Below are 20951 nucleotides of genomic sequence, written 5' to 3'. Positions count from 1 at the left end.
TGTAGCAGTTCCTCGGCAGAGCCCCGGCCATGGGGCTGGAGAAATAAACATCTCTCTGAAACATCTACCAAGAATCAGTCCATAGATATTTCCTTTCCACGGAACTCCTGGTTTGATATATGCGTGTTACAGTATCCCCACTCTAACAAAACAGCAACATCAAAGAGTTGAAATTGTCACATGTTGCTACAGTTCAGCCAGCAGCTAGAGTTTATCATCTTTTGAATAAGGCCAGTGTTAAGCTTCTGACCAGAACTGTGCATTTCTTTGTCCGAAGTGCTTTCTGTAGGCTTATGAGCGTTCTGTTAGCACTATGAAACTTTCTGACTTCTTAAGCACATTCTACTTTCCTAAATCCTCCTCTCCATTACTCCTGGCAGGTCTGGCTGTTTCCTGAGTATTTAGCTCAAGTGCTAGCTAAAGCTGTTGCAGGCTTGATGATTCTTGCATGTCCCTTCCAACTCAGGGTATTGTAATTATATTTAATTCTATTATTCTGTGAAAGGCTTGTGTCTGACCATCAAAGCAGCATTAAAAGAGGAAGACAATTTTTTGTATAAATTTGTATTTTAAAACTTTGGAAAAGCTTTGAAACCTGTTGGGATAGAAATTTTTCCTAAGTGCTTACAAGTTAAAGCCAAACACATTCCATCTGAAAACATGAATGCTTAACCCTGAGGGTGGGAAGCCACTGGAACAATACCCTAGGGGCACAGTGGTTCTGCTTCACTTGAAGTCCTTGAATCTGTCCTAGAGGCCTTTTCTAAACACATTGTCCTAGTTCAATGAAAAATTATGTTCATTGCAGCGGGAACAACTAGGCAAATCTCTACAGATCACACTGTACAAAAGGGCCAAACTGTGCAGTCATTGATGACTTCACACAGATTTCAGAAATTCAACAATCTGTAAAATATTCCCTCACCTGTGGTGAGGTATTGACCCTAGAGTATATTTAGAATTTTGTTTTCGGCTCCTCCTATTTTATCAGCCAGCCTTCTTGAATCTTCATTTCTTTAATATTGAATTTCTACAGGAAAATACTTTTTCTTCCCCATCTCTTTTTATCCAGTTGTTTTCCTGGTTTTATTTATCAACCTGTAATTCTGCCAATTCTGAAATAGAATTTATTTGAAAAAAACAGCTGAGGCTTGTGACTGCAGAAAAGATTGTTCTTTTATGCATAAGAGCTGTCTTATGCTTAAAGAAAGAGTGTTCTTTCAACTCTTTGATATGAGACTGGCAGGGAATGCAGAGCAAGGAGAGTCTACTGTGTAAATTTATCACAGGTTTGTGTGGATCTGTTTTGCTGGGTAGAAGTTTGTCTTATCAAGCTCAATAGCAATGCAGTATGCCAGTTAGCACTAATAATTGCTGGGTTTTGAACATTGCCAACAGGAATCTTGATTTTCTATGCAGTGGACCCGCTCACACCAGCATCAAGCAGACATGACTGGTTTAAATCCAACACTCTCAGAGCATGAGACACAGGCTTGTTTTTTTTTTTTTTCTGTCTCTATGTGTTAAAAACTTATTAAAACCAATATATGATAGCACCAAAGAACAAAGTGAGTTCCCTTTTGTGACTAAAGATGTAGTTCCACAGGAATTAAGGCTGATGAAAGCTTGGGCTGCTGTAGTTTCACATTTTCTCCTCCTACAGCTGCATGTTTTCCCATTGTCCCTCTTTTTGGTAATAATATTAATGCTGTCTGACTGAAACCTTGACCCTGTTTGCCAAGAAGGCCAGTGGTGTCCTGGGGTGCATTAGGAAGAGCATTGCCAGAGCATTGCCAGAGCATCACCTCCCAGCAGGACAAGGGAGGTGATGCTGCCCCTGTACTCAGCCCTGGTGAGGCACATCTGCAGTGCTGTGTCCAGTTCTGGGCTCCTCAGCACAAGAGAGACACAGACCTGCTGGAGCAGGTCCAGCAGAGAGTGACAAAGATGATGAAGGGGCTGGAGCATCTCTCTTAGGAGAAAAGGCTGGGGGAGCTGGGCCTGTTCAGCGTTGAGCAGAGATGGCTGAGAGGGGACCTCATCAGTGTCTGTGATTGTCTGAAGGGAGGGAGGGTGTCAGTGGATGGATCCAGGCTCGGCTCGGTGGTGCCGAGCAATAGCACGAAAGGCAACGGGCACAGACTGATGCACAGGAAGTTCCACCTGAACATGAGGAGGAAATTCTTTACTGTGCAGCTGACCAAGCACTGGAACAGAGAGGTTGTAGAGCCTCCCTCACTGGGAGAACTTCAAGAACTGTCTGGACACAATCCTGTGCCATCTGCTCTGGGATGAGCCTGCTTGAACAGGGAGGTTGGACCAGATGACCCCCTGTGGTTCCTTCCAACCTGACCCATTCTGTGATTCTGTGATTCTGTGACCTTGCATTCATGATGCAGCACAAGACAACACCTCTCACTCAGTGAACAAATGGGTGGAAAGAAGGAAATAGCTGTAATCAACATCCAACTTCTTAAGAATGGATAATGGCATCAATACCTAAAAATTGGCTGAAGTACAAAGGCTACTATCAAAAAGTGTTTCAAAAACCAAAATGAAAGGATGAAACAAAGAGACTTTGTCCTTTGCAGAGTTGAGAAAGGCATCCAGGGCAGTTGTACTGTGAAGCATGCAAAAAAGAACACGGAGGATTTTGATAAGCAATAATGGATGAAGAAGTCACTGTCAAAGCTGGTAACTACTCTGGTACTGACCACTGTGACCACTGCCAATGACAAATGTCACCTGTGCACACAACAGTCTAATGCATGTACACTGCAGAGGCTGTTTGGAGGGATAGCGTCTACCTGCATCCCTGAAAACACACAAGAGGTGTACTCACCAGCACTACCGATCTCCAGGCAAAGCACAATCTGTTCAGCAAGTCTTAAGCACAAAAGCTGAATTAAGGGGACATATGCAAACTAAATTTTAGAAGGGTAGCAGGTTAATAGAAGGCTATGAATGTTTTCTTAGCAGGGGTACAGCAGTACTGCAGTTCCTCACTGGGAAAAAGGATGAGCAAAATTACTTAATTTGTCTCTTCTCAGTGGGAAACAAAATGAAACAACCCCAGAAGAAAGTTACCTCTAATGGGGGAGATAACTAATCAGTTCAGTTTTGACTTGTATTATATCAGCCTTTCAACCACCTGTGTCTACAAGGACTGCCAACCCCACTGCCTTACATCTGCAGGAGGCATTTCATCTGGAGAAGGTTTGCAGTTGGCAATAGGGGAGAAGTCAAAAAATCGGTAAATTATATGCTTATGGCCTAGAAATATGAACCAGCAGCAAATTAGGGAAAACTTTACCATCACAAATTCTAAAAAGGGCTTCACCCAACACTGTAGATTACTAAGGAGAGTAAATTGTCAGCACCTCAAGTGTTTGAGGACTATGAAGGAAGCGTTGAAAGATAAGTGGTATGCTTCAGCAAAACTGAATGTGTTCATATCATGGAGGGAAGCAATATAGATCCTGGGCATGGTATTCAGGAGACAGAAAGCAGCTGAATTTAATGTGTGAAAAAGAAAACCTCTTCTTTGGAAGACAGAAAAAGGTCTTTCCTGAGGCACAGATAGGATCTCCCTGAGGGATCTGTGTTATTTCAGTTGGAAAGAGGCATTTGGGCAGAGAACTGAGTTCACTGGGATGGGAAACTTCCATAATGAATTTTCTGAACAGAGTTTACTTTTGCCTCACCCCTCTATAAACCACTCTTCTCCCTTCTGTAGTAGTGTCTCTCTGACTTCTTCCCACTTTGGAAGCAGTGGTTTGATGACCTGTGCCCCTCTGCTTGTGTTTTGGGGAAATACTGTTTTGTGGCAATCTGACTTTCACTTTATCTGCAGTCTGTCCCACAGAGGTTTTTAGCTGCATTCACAAGAGAAGGAATAGAGTAGCTCTAATAAAGGCAGTGCTGTGTTCATCTCTCTGTTCCCTGTTTCCACAAGCTCACTAGATCTGTGCTTGCTGGTGTGAACTGTCCCCAGACTGGTGAGAGGGCTCATGTGGCACTGCCAAACACCATTACACAGGCTCAAGCATACTACTTTGCTGGGCAAGCAGGCAAAGCTCTGCTTTGCTCTCTGCTTTAAAAAAAAAAAAAAAAAAAAAAAAAAAAAAAAGCCCATGAGATCCTCCCTGCACAGCTGGATTTGATTTTCTGTTGTTTGTATGTTGTGGGTTAACAGTGAAATTTTTCTTTTTTTGGTAATAAAATCACTAGGTTGTATGCTATTACTTGAAAACTGACTCCATGAGTGTTTCGGAAGGCAAAGTGTTTTAACAAGCATTCACCAACATTATTGGCCATTTATTCAAACCAATAATTTATGCTTAGAAAAAACCCAACCCAACCAGCATGTAAAAAAAGGGGGGGGGGGGGGGGGGGGGAGAAGTCTGCATATAGCCCAAAATAAACTATTCATCAGTCCAACCATTAAGCACTTCCCTAAGAGAAGAGAAACCCATCCTGGCTCCTCACTTGGAGAGCAAGCTGTTCATGGCCTGCCTGGTGTGATCCTTCTGGTTCATTATTGTGCTTTCCCACTGCCCCTAGGAGTTTGTATACAAGCTATGCAAGATCTTGAAGCAGAAGACTACTTTATAATACTAAAGAGTGTACCAGTAGTAGTAGTAGTAGTAGTAGTAGTAGTAGTAGTAGTAGTAGTAGTAGTAGTAGTAGTAGTAGTAGTAGTAGTGAGTGGTTTCTCATGCCCAAGTCATCCTAAGCATGTATGGATAACTACATGCTTACTATGAAATTGTTCACATCCTGCCAAAAAAGAGTATTTATATGCAACCAGAGTGCAATCCTCTGGTGTCCCTTTCCCTTTTGGCTGCATAAAACAGCATTCTTTTATTTACAGCTACACAAATATAAAAACTTTCTTTGCAGAGGCTTTAAAGGCTTAGAAAACATTGTTTTTCCCTTTTTTTTACTCTCCTGAGAGGTAAACAGTGTGTTAGCAGGAAGGATAGAGAAGTGCAGCCCAAACTTGCTCTGCTTGCAGAGAGGAGTCTCCTGCTCAGGCTCTGTTCAGCAGAGGCCTCAGCTGATGCAGTCCTGTCTGCTGTGCTGCAGCCCTCCTAAAATCTCAGGAATTTAGCCAAAATTAGCCTGGTCTGGTGGCTGATACCCCGGGTATTTTTGTGTCTGGCTAAGTGTGGAGGCATTCTGTGAGACAAGAATGATGCCTCTGGTGAGGGATGAGCATTTTGTGGTACCAGGGCTGCCTTTTGTTGTGTGAGCTTAAGGATGATGCTGTAGTGGCTTCACCCACAACCTGTGCAGAGCAATCTGGCCTTTAGAAACACGGTGTTCATCTTGCTCAAGAGCTGCTGCTCTTGCTGAGAGAGGAGCTGTTTTGAAGGGAATGTGGAAGGAACATGGTAGGCTGAAGCCTCTCCTTGGAAAGACATAATTAAAAGCTTAGTATTTAAATTTAGTGATTAAACTAGCTCAAGGTCAAAGATCTGCAGAGATCTGTAGAGTTATATAGGCAAGAGAGGTGGGGAGGAGTTGTTCTGGCCTTTTATCACTGGGACAGTGAGGTGTCAAGGAGAATTGGGTGTGATGCTGTGCTGGATCAGTCCTTCCCAGCTGCCACACTTTATGTACAATCGGAATGTGCGATTCAGAGCAGCCCGAGGCAGTGTAACTTGCACAGGGTACACACTGGTACAGGCTCAGAGAGGGGCACTGAAGGCACTCCCATGCAGTCCCCTGTTCCTGTGTGCTTGAAGCACGTGCAAGAATGAGCACTCACAAGTCACAGTGCCAGAGGTGGGCACCAGCGTGAAGCTGGCATGCATGAAGGGCCAAGCATGTCCAGTGAAATCCCTCAATTGAAAACAAAACAAAAAGCACAGGCAAGATCTTTGTGGGAATGAATCACATCAGATTGGGGTTACAGATGGTGATATTGGCAGCATATACTTGAACTTTCACACTCTCATTTACTACTTTTATGCTGTCAGCTGCTTTCCATGTCAGTGACAGGGTATGTGCTTTCCCCACTAGCAATAGTACTTACAGATTAATTTTATTTGATCTTATTTTTTTAAATCGTTTTTTTTATTGTTCAGAAGCAATTTAGTTTTCTGTGATAACCTTGTATCTCCCTGCAAGAAGCCTTCCCTATATGCACATGAACTGGTGTGCAAATTCAGATCATTGAGGAAACACCATTGAATCTGTTTTATATACATTTCATGAGGTACTTTGTGCTCTGTTTTGTCAGTTTGTTGGTTTTTTTTTTAAACCAAAAAAACCTCTACTAGATAGATGGTACGTGAAGGCACTTGCATACTTTCATCTTCGCTGCCTCAAACACCACAATGGGTATTGAATGGGTCAGTAGAGGATGTTCAAGGCTTTGGATGTCCTGGCAAAAATGAAGGGCTGGAGTCTGTGCTGTCATGGACTTTCTAGTCTCAGTCTTCATCAGTGGCAATGGAAGCAAAGATGAGACCGAGCACTGTATTTACTTTTCTAAGGGACAGATGGAGAATAAAATGTATTGTTGGGCTCATATCTTCACACATGAAATTGAGAATGGGAACAAGTATTGTACTTCAGTGAAAAAGCAGGTGAGAATAGAAATACGTATTTCAGTTGGAAAAGGATGTGCTGGTCTTTTCCCTTTATAAATCAGGATAATTTGGGTTGCAATTACTGAAATGCCTTAGTGAAAAATTTATATTAAAAAATATTAAAATGACTATATATATGGCCAGAGTTTAGATTTGATTCTGACTGACTGGAGAGGAGATGTTGGCTGGAGATGATAAAAACTAATGTAGGTGAAATAATGATCAACTGATATGCTTTTGGTGTGAGAAATGTGTAAGATCAGTAGAGGAAGGAGATCTCATTTTCCCCTCCTTCAATTTTGTGCTGACTCAAGTATTTAACAGGTTTTTTGGTTTACTTTCCACAAAACTGGACAGTTAATACATAACACTATTGATAAATACATATATATACCTTTAAAGAAGAGGATGAAGGGAAGGGTTAAATCGATGATCCCCAAGCTGTGGTCTGTAGCTAATATGTACAGCCATAGGTAGCATTAGCATCTGCATACACTGCTGGGTTGGAGAAAATCTGACATTAAAAAGACTTTGCAAGCATCTCTGTTAAAAGTTAGGTAACTGAATGAATGAAGATTATTTACTCAACTACTAGCTGAAATAATCAGACACTCACTGAAAGCTGCCATTAAAAACTTCTGAGGAATTTTATGGTCCTGAAAAGTCGGAAAAGAGTAAGCTTTTGGGTTCACCTTCTTCTACAAATAGAGGTATCAGGTGATGCTGATCTAGAATAACCAAATTTATTTATGATCAGTGTTTGAGCACCAAACAGATAGTAAAGCCTTTTGTTTGATAAGGTAGTTTGCAAGAAGAATCCTAACTTAAAACTAAAAAAAGCTCCAATTGCAGTCCATATGACTGCAGCTAGAGAGCAGGAAAAAGATTTCTAGCTAAAGGTTGTTTTGGAAAACTCTGGCTATGGCTTCTGTTTTTTTGAGATCATGTGTATGGACACAGATGCCTGGAGTAGTTCACTTGTGCTTACTTTGTCACCTAAGAGGGGCTGGGAGTAGATCTTTTGTGGGGAACATTTCAGCACTGTACTCTTATGTTTCTTCCAGAACTGTTTTTCCTTTGTGAGGAAAATTAGTCAGGAGAACCAAACTGGAAGCTTGCTTTGAAGGTTTAGAAGGCTTTTTGACTTGAGTAGTTACTCAAGCCATAGGCCTAAGAGAGAATAATTATTCTCTTGAGAACCTAAGCAAACCTGTTCATTTTACATACACAACAGCTTCTACACTTGTTTTACTGAAAATGAATTACGAAATTCCCATTGCCTTCTGTACTGTTGCTTGGAACAGTCTGGTCTTTGACTTGCTTGTCTGTGTGAGGTGTCTAAAAAACATCTGCAGGAGTATCATACAAGGGAAACTGTCAAAAAATCTGAGAAAAATTGCTGCTCCCTTTTAGCAGAGACATATTTTTTGTTTGAAAAGGGCAGCAACAACAACCAGCTTAGTTTTCAAGACTCAATTTTTTTCTTTGTTAAGAAAAAATGCTTTTGCTTTATTCATTTTTTTCTTCTTTACTCTCGAAATTCAGACCATTACCACAATTCCTTCTGCATACACACCTGCTGCTTCAGGTAGCTGGCAGCTCCATTACTGAAGGCAGCAACAACCTGTAAGGAAAGACTGAATTAACAGATGTTTCTTCAAGCCATAGATTGCTGAGGAAAGTTATGTCTTGAAGCATTGCTTCTTAGAAAAAAAAGAAGTATACTTTTATTGATTTCCATGGTCCTTGGACCAGCAGTGATGGCTTTATACTTCTGCAAGAGCAATAGGGGCAAGACATTAGAAAAAAAGAATAAAGCAAGGCAAATGAAGAATTAAAACATATCTCCAAGACAGGATGCAAAATCTTAGTGGCTGGAGACTTTTAAAAAGGAATTAAGACATTCTCTTCCCTCAAGGTAGGTACATCATGTGTACTTTGTGTAACAGGTGTGTGCTGCTATCATGATACAGAATAAGGACAGAGAACTCCAATAGCTTTGCTACTTTGACTTTTGTTTTTAAGATTAAAAAAAACCACGTCAGACAGTAGTAGTTAAATAGGCAACCTGCATTACTTGTACAAAAAGTTATATATATACAAGTTTGCTGTTTTGTTTTCTCTTTAGAGAAGGAAAGCACCATTTCATAAAATAACCAGTAACCCTTATCTTACTGAGATGCTGCCAAGTCACAATTCAGAAGACAGACATGTGAAATTAAATCCACACTGTGCAGAGACAACACAGTGGCCCCCCCAGATCAGATCCTTTGTGTACATCCTCTGCAGAGTTACACAGACACAATGAAACATGTGATAGCTTGAACATATTTTGCTTTCACACAAAAGAAAATACTTCCCCATGCTGAATTTTGTTAACTAATGTATCAAAAATATTCATCACATCGTCATCGTCATCATTGTTATTATGTTATTAAGGAATTGTCCTTCATTCCATGCATAACTATCATTTCACAAGTTAAAAATGTTCTCCCTCCCTCATGTCATAGTCTATAAAGCACTCTGTGCACAGTGAAGCAGATCCCCAATTAAATGCAAGTGCTATTAAAATTAAAAGAAATACGCTATTAATGTTGATTTTAGAGGAACAAAATTATGGGGAGATTAAAAAAAAACCAAAGTAGTTTTATCTGGACAAAATAATGTACAATTATTAATATTGCACTTTTTATACAAGAAATCCTAATAAATATACAGAAAAGATATACATTTACATACACAGAAACTCATTATTCTTTTTTTTTAAATAAAAAGTTACACTGATGCTTATTTCTTGAAGACCCATTTCTACCAAGAGCATTCACTGCCAGATGTGTTTTGAAGTAAGCCAGTTTGAGACAGTTTAATGTCATGAACCTCAGTAGTGGACGCCCATTTTTACTGAAAAATCCACATGTCATGAAAGCTGTAGCATAGCAGAACTTGAACAGCATTTCATTAATATACCACAAGGCACTAGCCCCAACAGGGGTTACAGGAGAGGCACAACCAAGCCCTTCATTTAGAAAAGGTCTTGAACCAAAACCTGAGATCAGGTAGTTCTCCTTTGAAGCTCCACAATTCTGAAACTCTCTTCTTTGCAGATTTCCTCTAATTTTAATTTTTTTCTGAGCAGAGCAGAGAATGCCCAGGAACCAAAATCATGCAGCGCTTCACTGGCTCAGTATCTACTGCAGCTGGCCAGGAGGCAAGACTCACAGCCTGCATGCAAAATCATGCTGTAGGTGTGATGTTTGAGTCTCATATTTTAGACTGTACCTTTGGGGGGTTATACATGGACTTAAAGATCTGCTGCTCTATAACACCTATTTTGTTGTGGAGAGAAGCAAGTTTGTTACAAATTATTTGCATTAGTCCTATGGGACTGATGCTTAAAGCCATTCTTTTTCTACTGAGTAGTAACAATCATGAAAAAACAGAATAAAGCTCTTTTCTACTACTTGTCCAAAAGGCTTGGCTGCCAGGAAAGAGGAATTTCGTGTTAGCAAAATAGAAAAACCCACTTCCTCAAGTTCTTTTCCAAAACCCCAGGTCTGAAAGTACCAGAACTTTGGGAAGTAATACCTCTTTTTTCTAAATAAGTATTAGTAGGATGCAGTATGCAAAATGTCTCCCGTGTACCACATACAATTTCTATCTTTTCTGCCTATGGTCTCTAGGGAGCAGTGTTTGCAGGTTTGTACTAAAGTGTGTTAAGCAGATCACACTTGTTCTGCTTTTGCTGGATAATAATTAACATCTCCACCTCACCTCTGTGCTGAGGGCAACCCTTCAATCCTCAATCCTCCCTCACAAGCTCAAACTGGAAACATTTTCAGGTGTATTTTAGATCCACTTATGCTACAGACCATTGTTCAACTTTGCCAGATGCCAGATCCTCAAAGATCACAAGGATGTTCCTTGCCTGGTGTGGGAAGGAGAGAGTGGTTTAGAAACTAAAAAGGTTTCCAGTCTGGGACATAAAAAATAAGTTTGTAAAGCAAAATCCTGTGCTTGTGTTCTCAAGGTAGTCTAAGAGAGATGAGAGCTGCTCAGCAGAAAGAGACTTGAGGGTGCTGATCAATACCTGGCTGAACATGAGCCAGCTGTGCCCAGGTGGCCAAGGTGGCCAATGGCATCCTGGCCTGTCTCAGCAATTGTGTGGTCAGCACGATGAGGGTGATTCTCCACTTGTAGTTAGCTCTGGTGAGGCCACACCTCAAATCCTGTGCTCAATTTTGGGCCCCTCGCTACAGGAAAGACATTGAGGTGCTGGAGCGTGTCCAGAAAAGGGCTACAAAAGCGGTGAAAGGTCTAGAAGACACATCCTATAAGGAACAGCTGGGGCAGCTGGGGTTGTTTAGCTGAGAGGAGACTTGGGTGACATCATTGCTCTCTACAACTGCCTGAAAGGAGGTTGTAGTGAGGTGAGGGTGAGTCTCTTCTGCCATGTTTCAAACAAAAGGATGAGAAAAATGGCCTCAAGTTGTGCCAGGGGAGGCTCGGATTAGATACTAGAAAAAAAAAACTTCACTGAAAAAGTGGCTAGGCATTGGATTAGGTTGCCCAGGGACATGGTGGAATCACCATCTCTGGAAGACGGTGTTCAAGAAGAGTCTGGATGTGGCACCCAGAGATATCCTTTAGGGGTGGATATGGTAGTGCTGTTAATGGTTGGACTAAATAACCCTGAAGATCTCTTTTGACCTTGATGATTCTGTGATTCTGTAATATGATGCGAGGTTTTTACTCTGGTCCTCTTCCTCACCCATTTCTTGGTGTATCCCCCAGGCATGTACACAGATTAAGGGGAAGCCTCACTCCTCTCATACCCATTTCTGCTGTCATGGGTCTCTCTGACTCTTTGTGGTCTACCCTCATGACCATGTTTTTCTGCATTCTGTCTCCCAGACTGATAGAAGGGAAAACTTGTCAAGTCCCTTTACAACAATTATTTGGTAAAAGGTGTTCTTTTTTTATAAAGAAAAGGGAAATAAATAAATAAAATGAAAAAGATCATTCCATTCCATCTGTATTTTCTGCAAAAGCCTTTGCCTCAATGAAGAAAAGGCTGCGATCCCCTTGTTCCTCCATTTTCATTTCGTCTGTCTTCAAGATTTTCCACAAGTCCCACAGCAACGTGACTTAAATTGGGTGAGCTGGCAGAGTTTGAGCTGCTTCACTTTCTCACAGTACCTTGTGGTGTCTCTGCACTCCACTGCCAAAGGGGAAACAAGAATAAGAAATGGTGATGAAGCTATGAACAAAGGATTTCTTACCTGAGAACATATATCCTTGGGTGGCCAAGAGGAGGACCTTTGTGTTGGGAGGTCTTACAGCACAGGTCCTGCTTGATACCTGTAATCTCCCTCATCACTTCAGCTTCCATTAGGGCCCCCCAAACTCATGAATTTGGACCTGTGTAGTCCACTTTGTCTCTGCTGAGAGGGAGCATCAGAGCTGGTGTGAATATAGGCAAGCACACGTGGGCTCTGCTGCTGCATCTGCAATGAATGCAAAGCAACTGGTTTGCAAGATAGAGGATGAGAGCATAATTTCCAAACAGGCACATCATCTGTTCTCTTTTGTCAATTCAATTTGGTTTTTTTTTTAATTAGTAACTTTTCTTGTCCCCTGGAAGGCCCAATTTGTTGCTTGTAATCTGAAAGAAAGCAGTCTTTCCTGCGGGATTTCCCATCATCCACCTACCGACTGGATTTGGACTACCTTCGTAAGTCTGGTTTTGATTTGTGTTTTTCTCTCTGTCTGTACCATTAGCTGAAAGTTAATAATAGAATCATAGAATGGTTTGGGCTGGGAATCGTTTGGGAAGGGGACCTTGAAGATCATCTAGTTCCAAGCCCCCTGCTGTGGACAGGGATGCCTTTCACTGGACCAGGTTGCTCAGAGTCCTATCCAACCTGGTATTGGAAACCTCCAGGGATGGGGCATCCACAGCTTCTCTGGGAAACCTGTGCCAGTGTCTCAGCACCCTCACAGTAAAGAATTTCCTCCTAATATCTAATCTAAAACTACTCTGTTTCAATTTGAACCCATTCCCCCTTGTTCTGTCACTACATGGACTTGTAAATGGTCTTGCTCCATCTCTCTTGTAAGTTCCCTTCGGGTACTGGAAGGCCACAAGTAGGTGACCCCAAAGCTGGGCTGTACGATCCCATTTCCCTTGGCCTTTCCTCACACGACAGGTGCTCCATCCCTCTGATCAACTTGGTGGTCTACTCTGGACTTGTTCCAGAAGACTGCATGAATTATTTCTCATGCTGTTAGAAAGCGGACACAATCCTAGCACTAACACCTTTGCCAAAAAAACCCACGATGGGCAGCATTCCTCTCTGGGATGCTGAGCTTTAGACACTGGAATTTGCAGATGTCTGAGCTGGAGGTTTCCTCAGGATGCCCAGCTGCAAGGTCCAGTGCTGCATTTCTGAGAGACGACTCCGCCTTCTTTCCTACTCCTGCACCGTTCTGCCTCCCCCCCTCCCAGCACAGTACCATTTTCACAGGGTGTGATGTTGCAGCGCTGCCAGTTTGCTGGTCGTGGTCTCCAGGAGCAGTGGTGCTCCATCACGGGCTTGTTGGTGCGGATGTGCACGCAGTCCACGCGCCGGGACTGGAAGCCGTAGTTTCCACATGTAGCCGTGCAGACAGTCCATAGGCTGACCCGCCAGTGCACACCACAGACATCAGTCCAGCAGTTCTGGGTACCCAGTGGCCTGTGGGCAGGAGGGAGAGAAGGAGGAAAGGACAGCAAACATTACATATCCCAAAGGTAATTCACTCAGAGCACTGTCTGGGTCAGATCTTCAAAGGCTGCCAAGTGAGGCCAGCAGTTTTGAACTGCTCTCAAGGACCAGACCCTCAGGGGGTGCACACTGGTGTACCAACACCAGGCTAAATGATCATTTGAACCATTTGAGGATTTGGCTGAAATGCCCTCTGCATGAAGGGCCAAACCAGAGATCTGCTGAAAGGTGAAATGACAATGTGGTCCAGCAGGACTTCGTAACTTTTTTATGGCTTTACAGCCAGTGAGAACAGAACCAATTCTCTGAAACCCTCCTTTTCCTTTCAAGACACTCTCACAGAAGATGTATAGGCACACTTAGCTCATATTTGTCACACAGATAGTGAAAAAGAATGAGTAGGTGCCAACAAGCCAATTACATTAATTTTCAGTCCTGATCAGTCATGATTTACATACCCTGTCTAATGTAAAGTAAATGTCTTTACAATGTTGACAGTGGAGTTTATCTGCAGGAAAACAAAACCTGTGGAGATCCTTTTTTTTTCTTTCAGAGTTTGTGTTTAAATAAGTGAGAAGACTGGCACCTTAAGAAGATATAACACAACCTTGCAGTCAGGATTTGGCATACATAGAAGATTTTCCAGTTGTTGGCCAACTGGCCTGAAGCTCCTAGGAACACATAGGGAAGTCTGGGGTTAAGCCTGGTAAGATTTGTTACACGTAACTGTACAGGTTGCAGTATGACCTCTTTGTTACATAAGGGAAACTCCTAAATTTTCAGTTAAGTCACTAATCCATTCAATATCTCTGGAAAGGGTTGTGGGTTTAGACATAAGACATTTCTGTCCTACCTTGGTAAGGAACTGCATTGATCGGATGACACAGAAGTCCCATCTTTGGTCTGGCAAAATATCTGTCGGTGCTGTACAGCCAGTCGTGATCCAATGCAAGGCCCATTACACTGTGAACACAGAAGATTCACTTAGGGGAGGTAAAAGACAGGGCATGTTCCATTCTTATAAAACTGCTAGTGAAACAAAGCACATACTGCCATTCAGAGACTGTTGAGATTTCAACCATTTTCTGCACCTCTGCAGGCTTTGAAGGCTGACTGTGCAGTCATCTTCTCTACCTCACTCTTCTTCCAGCAGCATTTAAACTACATTTCTGTATCTGCTCTGTAGATTCATTACCTCTTCTCTTCAATAATTTAGTCTTAAATACATCTGTTAGGGGAAATTAAATGCTCTCATGCCATTAGCCAAGAGCCTGTGATCCATACAGGAAATCTCAATACATCACTTTTACTGTGCATTTTGCAGCTTGTACTATCACAACTTATGGCCAAATAACTAAGAATGCATTGAACCAAGAACATATTTCACTCCATTTAATACAATTTAAAATACTTTAAAAGCATTGAAGGACAATAAACAAAAGCAGCAAGCATGACAAGCACAACAGATATGCAAGCTTGCTCCAAAATTGAGGCTATTCTAACATATTCAAGCTTAACAATCACATTTCAGTTTAACTCTCCCAATTCTCTCCTTTGATTAAAACATAACTTGCTATAGGTGTGAAGTATGTATTTGTCTCTTTTAAAATTGTATCAACTATTAGGAGACTGTTTTTCTAAGTATCTGGAAATTATATTCAAGAACAAACTGAGGGTTGAATAAGGGGTCATTAGTGTGAAGCAGGAATTTTTGCCAGGGGGTGGCTGCTGACCGATCCCTCTGCCACGTCCACTCCCTCATCAATAGGAGCCCTGTTTCATGCTACCACACACTCCTCAAATAATACTCCCTTCCTCCTTCTGTTTCTTCCCTCCCTGACAACTGGGAGAGAGAAGCAGTGACTGCCAGGCTTCCAGCTGCTTCCAGTCAACTGTCTTGTTGGAAATGTCATTCACTGGGGTATTGTCCTGGGTTGAGGTGTATTCTATTACCATCCTCATGAGCTGTTGAAACCAGGTGGGGCAGTGTTTCCTTGCCTCCTCCCCCCAGACTATCTTGCTGTTAATGGCCCATCATTGTCCTGCTGCATGACTCAGAGATAACTCCCTCCAGACTATCTTCTGTTAACGAGCCTAATCAACACTTGGCCTCATGACTCATTACCCTATTGTGAGATGCTCCACCCAGAGGGAGGAACCAAGCATCCCATCGTGGATATAATCTGGGACTCTGAACACCAGAGACTCTCTTTCCACTGGATTTCCAGAGGACAGGAGCTACACAGCCACCACTGGACTTTCTGAGGAAGAGCAGACCCCTTCTACTACAGGATCACCGCTTCAGAGGATTGCAGCCACCATTCCACCAGACTGCTACCACTACCCTGCCTAACAGGGACTCAGGTTGTATCTTAACTCTGTCAGTGTTTTCTTTTACTTTCTTTTCCTTTCCTTTAATGTCCATTAAATTGTTATTCTGAGTTGGTGCCTCCCCCTGGTTTGTTTTCAAACTAGCACAGGTATGTGGAGCATTTCTGTGGTATCTGCAGGGGCTAGCAGTCCTCATCATCAGCAAGCCTGAGTCACTAGTTTAAAAACACCATGGGATTACACAGCCGAGCTCAAAATGCCAGAAACATTAAATGAAGGAAAGGAACTAATTCTAGAGATGGGGGTAGCGCTGTTTATTTTCTTTCTCTCTTTGTGAACTGGCAAAGTTGATCACTACACCTGTGCAACGCGGACCTGATACCCCGTGATACTCCCAAGCAGGTCATCGATCCACTGAGCCAGTGAAACGTTACTAACTGTGTAACAGTCTTCTGGCTTGGAGACTGAGCAGTATGCAACCAGGTGGAACTTGATGGGGTTTTTTTTGTAAGCTAGGTAGAAGAAATATTATATGATAATGCACAGAGATTAGGTCTAAGAAATTAATTCTGAACTATCTGATTGTCTCAGCTGAGCATGATGTCATGGGGAACAATACAGCCCATAATAGATTTTGTGAAGATGATCCAGTCCTTTCCTGGAATTCCATAGGGAATGAAATTTTTTTTTTTGATATAAAGTGATAATTCCAAGCTTTACTTGTAATACAATAACTCAGTCACCTTTCCAGATTTAAATGAAGACATTTTCAAATAGTGAACAACAACAGATATAGTAGCTGAAGGCACTTCTTACTACCAACATTATAAAAAAACCTGATGCAATGCAATCTGCTAAGAGAGAATTTGAAGATCTGCAAATTCAGCATGAAGTAGTCTGAAAATGCTTTTAGCCCTCCACTCTGCCTTTCACCATGAAGCAAATCAAGAAAGCTCACACTTTTTGGTATTCTCATCAGCAACTTTGTAAAACTGAATTATTGTACAATCCCCCTGCCCTGAACCTATCACCATCATCAATCCTGACTCCAGCCAGCCAAGACTGAAGCACTCTCACTGGCTAGCAAGGAGAACTAAGACTTGAAGAAGGCTACTTCCCAGATGTGTAACAAGGAACTGCAGACCTTTCCACTGGAGGACACAGGGGTCTGCAGTAAAAGCACTATTCATAAGCAGCATTTTTAGGGATTGTGGGAAGCTACAGATATCCAAGCAGGCAGTGGATCATATACAGAAAGAAAGAGCTGAGCAAATCAGTGGCCTCCTCAAAAGCCTGCAAACTATAACCTAAAGATACTAGGTTGAAAAATCACTCCCCTCATTTTCTGTCACCTTCTTCTAGCCCATACTGAGGGGCTGTCCTTGGAATGCTGCCTTGTTCCTTACCTGGCCCCAGGAGGAAGCTGCCCACTCAACACACGGCTGCCTGTTACAGTTCTGTGTGTCCACAGGACGCTTGGACACCTGGGCACAAGCCTCATTTGACATTGGGACAGAGCTGCCTTTTGCTGTGAGGCGCTGGCATGTCACTCGCCGCATCTGTATGCCTCCACCACAGCTCTGCGTGCAAGGAGACCAGGATGTCACCATCCATCTGTGAGAGAAAGGAGAATAGGTCAGGGAGCAGACGCGTGCCACTGTCTGTGGGATCCCTGGCATCAACAGGTCTTTATCTGTTGGACCAAAGACAGTGGCTTGGCTCATTTAGTGTGTAATCCTGGAAGGCTGAGTGTCTCAGCCTCCCACAGTCATCACTGAAAACTGCTCAGAGGATAAAAGTTGAGAAAAAAGCACATTTTTCATTAATTTATCTTTCTCAAGGCTCTTTGGGCCCAGAATTACTTTTCTAGCCCTTAGAGCTGTTTTTAGAGGCTTAGTAAATACTTGGAGCCCTGGCATGGGGGTTGGGCAAGTCTGCTCTCACACCACGGTGCCATGGAGGCCTTGGTCACAGGCTACAGTCACCATGCTAGGACTAGCCCAGTAGCACCCCTTAGTAGGGAAAACTATCTCTGGGTAATTGCTGAGCAGATCACAGGCCACTTCAAACTTGCTGCAAAATAGCCAAAAGCCTGCTGAGTCCTGCTGATGCTGGCCTCCTCTGTTGTATCCCTGACAGCTGGGATAGTCCAGAAAAGCCTGAACATAACTCAGGAATTGTTAGCCCAGGGAAGGAAGGACACTGTTCTTCTCTTCTCTTGAGCCCAGACCATGCATTCACCAGCTGAGGCTGAGGCTCTGAACCCCTGTGTACTGGCATTTAAAAAATCCAGTCTAACTAGCTAAAAGGCTGTAATAACAGAAAGTAATAGTCTAAATACATTTTGTCACTGTAAGGATCATTAGGTGGAAACACTCATACAGTGAGGTTTGGGAAAGTGTTAGGTAGGAATAGGAAGAATGCAATGGATTTCTAGTTTTCCGAACAGTTTTATGGTCAAGTCAGCAGTTTGCTTCATTAAGTTTCTGGATACCCAGCAGGATCTGTGTGGTTTTGGGAGTAAAATACTGGCTATCACGTCCCTCACAGCAGTGTTTATGACTACTCTACAAAATAGGCAATAGGCATTTTCCAGTCCCATGGAGAAACATCCGTTTCTATTTTCCTGTCTTCTGCAGGTGATTAACTCCAGTGGTCACAGAATCAAGTATAAACAAACATATTCCCAACCTGGAAAACAACACTGGTACTTTTTCATGCAGTTTGGTGAGGTTGAACCCGCAATTTCCGCACTGCTCATAAAGCTCTGGTCTGTATGTCAGTCAACTTTTATTTCCAAGCTTACATCTCAGCAGTTTCTCAGGAGTTGAGGGAGGATTTGGGGTTGTGTTACAATTCAGGGAAGGTATAAAAAGACATAAACCATTCCCATGGAATTTACTGTCAACACCAGGGAAAACTGCTGCTAATGAACATGTTTCATATTTCATCAAATCTCTTTTGTTTTTTTTCTTATGACTCTGCTGGCAACTCAGAAAACATTTGCCTGCAAAGAAGGGTAGGAATATATTTTAAAAGGTAATTAAACAGAAACTTGCAATATGCCCAAGACACAGCAACAGTGGTGAATCTGGCCACTCCTCATCAGGTTGCTTAGCACCTCTCCTTGCCTCAGCTTAGACTGCCTTTTTGTAATACAACTCCCATATCACTGTTGAATGAGGGAAGTTGTACTAAATTTCTCTTGAGATGCTCACTACTTTTAAGTGCTTGTATACTGAAACATACCATACCTACATTGGAAATAAGGGAGAGGAGGGAGTAACACCATGAAAAGTATGGAAAAACATGTTTATGCATCTCAGCTAAGGAGATACTGAATTGCAGAAACAGGACATTTTTAATATGGAGGGAGCATAACACTACACTGACTCTCTGGATAAGCTCTCAGGATGTACACTTCTTTGCACCCAAGGGTGTCAAAGAAAAACAGACTTTGTATGGGGTGAAAGTCAGATAATTGTTTAGGTTGGAAATGACCTTTAGTATTATCAAGTCCAGTCATTAACCCAGCAATGCCCAAGTCCACCATTAAACCATGCCCCTAAGCACCACATCTACACATCTTTTAAATATGTCCAAGGATGATGACTCAATCACTTCCCTGGGCTGACTGTTCCAATGCTTGACAACCCTTTCCATGATGAATTTTTCCCTAATAGCCAATATAAACCTCTCCTGGTGCAGCTTGAGGTTGATTCCTTTTGTCTTGTCACTTGGAAGAAGAGGCTGACCCCCACCTAACTACAGCCTCCTTTCAAGGCAGCTGTAGAGAGTGATAAGGTCTCCTGAGCTCCCTTTTCTCCAAGGTAAACTACCTCACCTCCCTCAGGCCACTTCTCATGGGACTTGTGCTCCAGATCCTTCACTAGCTTTTCTGTCCTTCTTCTTTCTTGTAGTGAGGGGCCCAAAATTGAACACAGTACTTGAGGTGTGGCAGAGGACCTAAGTGTAGCCAGAAGACTTTCAAGCTGTCCTGGCTCCTTTGTGTTTAGCAGTAAGTGAAAACCAGGGGATTACAAGGGCAGAGAGTTACAATTCCAAGGCAATCACAAGCTAGCAAACTCCAAAAAGAGGCAGAACTCACTCTGAACCCCCTTCATGCCCCCTTCACAGATCTGATGGGATGTGCCCATTTTACAAAAGATACTTCCACCCTGCTAAGGGAATTCCTTGTAGCTGCAGATACAGCTACAGTCCTGCTCATATTGATGTTCAGGCAACAAAGGAAATCAGAATAAAATCACAAAATAGCTGCTAATCTTAGCTTCTTGTCTGTTATATTGTTGGGGCAAACTGCTATGAAGCCATGTTTAACACAAAAAAATGATCCTACAGTTCTTTGGTGACAAAATTTCCATGTGTGCAGGGCTCAGAACAGGCATGGTACTTATATCCAACATAGGGTGTAGCTGGAATCACCCAAGACAGGGAAAGCTGTGAACTCTCTTTCTACCTTGTACTGTCAAAGTTTTCCACAAATATTCCTACAAAATCCTGGCTGTCTGGGTTAAGCACTCGTAAATTCCCTTTTAGCCATGACTTCTCCAAACAGGCACTGGAGAGGCTGCAGCAGTATGATGTCCTGTACAAAGAACTCTTCCAGCACATCTTAAATGCATGTAAGCTATTTTTACATGAGACAGACGAACCGTGAAGGGCAGTCTCTTCTGTTGCATGCGATGGGCTGCAGAGATGGCTGGGGTGTCTCTCTGCAGTAGGATGCGTTGACTTCAGCCCCATCCAGTAAGCACCTCAGCTGGGGCAGCTGCACCCCTCTGTGGCCGCAGGAAGCCGAACAAGCTGTCAGTTTGTCCACAGACCACTGGTATTCTGCCAGGAAGTGTGGGAGAAGCATGTTAACACTGAAAAACTGACAGCAGGAGTTCAGTTAGAAAGGAGAGAGCTGAAGATGTTCTCCAGGACAAAATACAGGGATTCAGTGAAGAGGAGCTACCTACTCCTGCAAGGCACACAATTCAAACCCCTGACTGCCTTTGGTGTAACAAACCCAGTTTTTTGATGCTTAGAAGCATCAGGCATGGAAAGTGAGTTACATGGTATGGCAGTTAAGTGAAGCCAGATGCCAGTGAGCAGGACTATACTTTTAGAGGTGTGTAATTTAATGAAGATGTGGTTAGCTGTAGTTCCCAGCAGTATCTATGACTCTATGATCTTGAAACACTGTGTCTCTTACCAGACAGTTCACACAGATCATCTGTCCTGAAGATAAATG

General features: G+C 42.6%; 1 protein-coding gene across 2 annotated transcripts in view; it reads right to left on the bottom strand.

The window, feature by feature from the left end:
- Positions 1 to 8359: 8359 nt before the first annotated feature.
- The window catches only part of ADAMTSL1 (ADAMTS like 1), a 437554-nt gene continuing 424962 nt past the window's right edge, over positions 8360 to 20951 (bottom strand). For both annotated transcript variants that reach the window (XM_069002429.1, XM_069002428.1), the window contains 5 exons: positions 20368 to 20548; positions 17101 to 17308; positions 14217 to 14326; positions 13113 to 13333; positions 8360 to 11817 (listed from right to left, as the gene is read on the bottom strand). In XM_069002429.1, the coding sequence (XP_068858530.1) occupies positions 11711 to 11817; positions 13113 to 13333; positions 14217 to 14326; positions 17101 to 17308; positions 20368 to 20548 (827 nt within the window). In that variant the 3' untranslated portion in view covers positions 8360 to 11710. The remainder of the gene's footprint in view (positions 11818 to 13112; positions 13334 to 14216; positions 14327 to 17100; positions 17309 to 20367; positions 20549 to 20951) is intronic.

This window comes from Aphelocoma coerulescens, assembly GCF_041296385.1.
Source record: "Aphelocoma coerulescens isolate FSJ_1873_10779 chromosome Z unlocalized genomic scaffold, UR_Acoe_1.0 ChrZ, whole genome shotgun sequence".
Lineage (NCBI taxonomy): Eukaryota > Metazoa > Chordata > Aves > Passeriformes > Corvidae > Aphelocoma > Aphelocoma coerulescens.
This window is presented reverse-complemented; position numbering and strand designations above follow the sequence as displayed.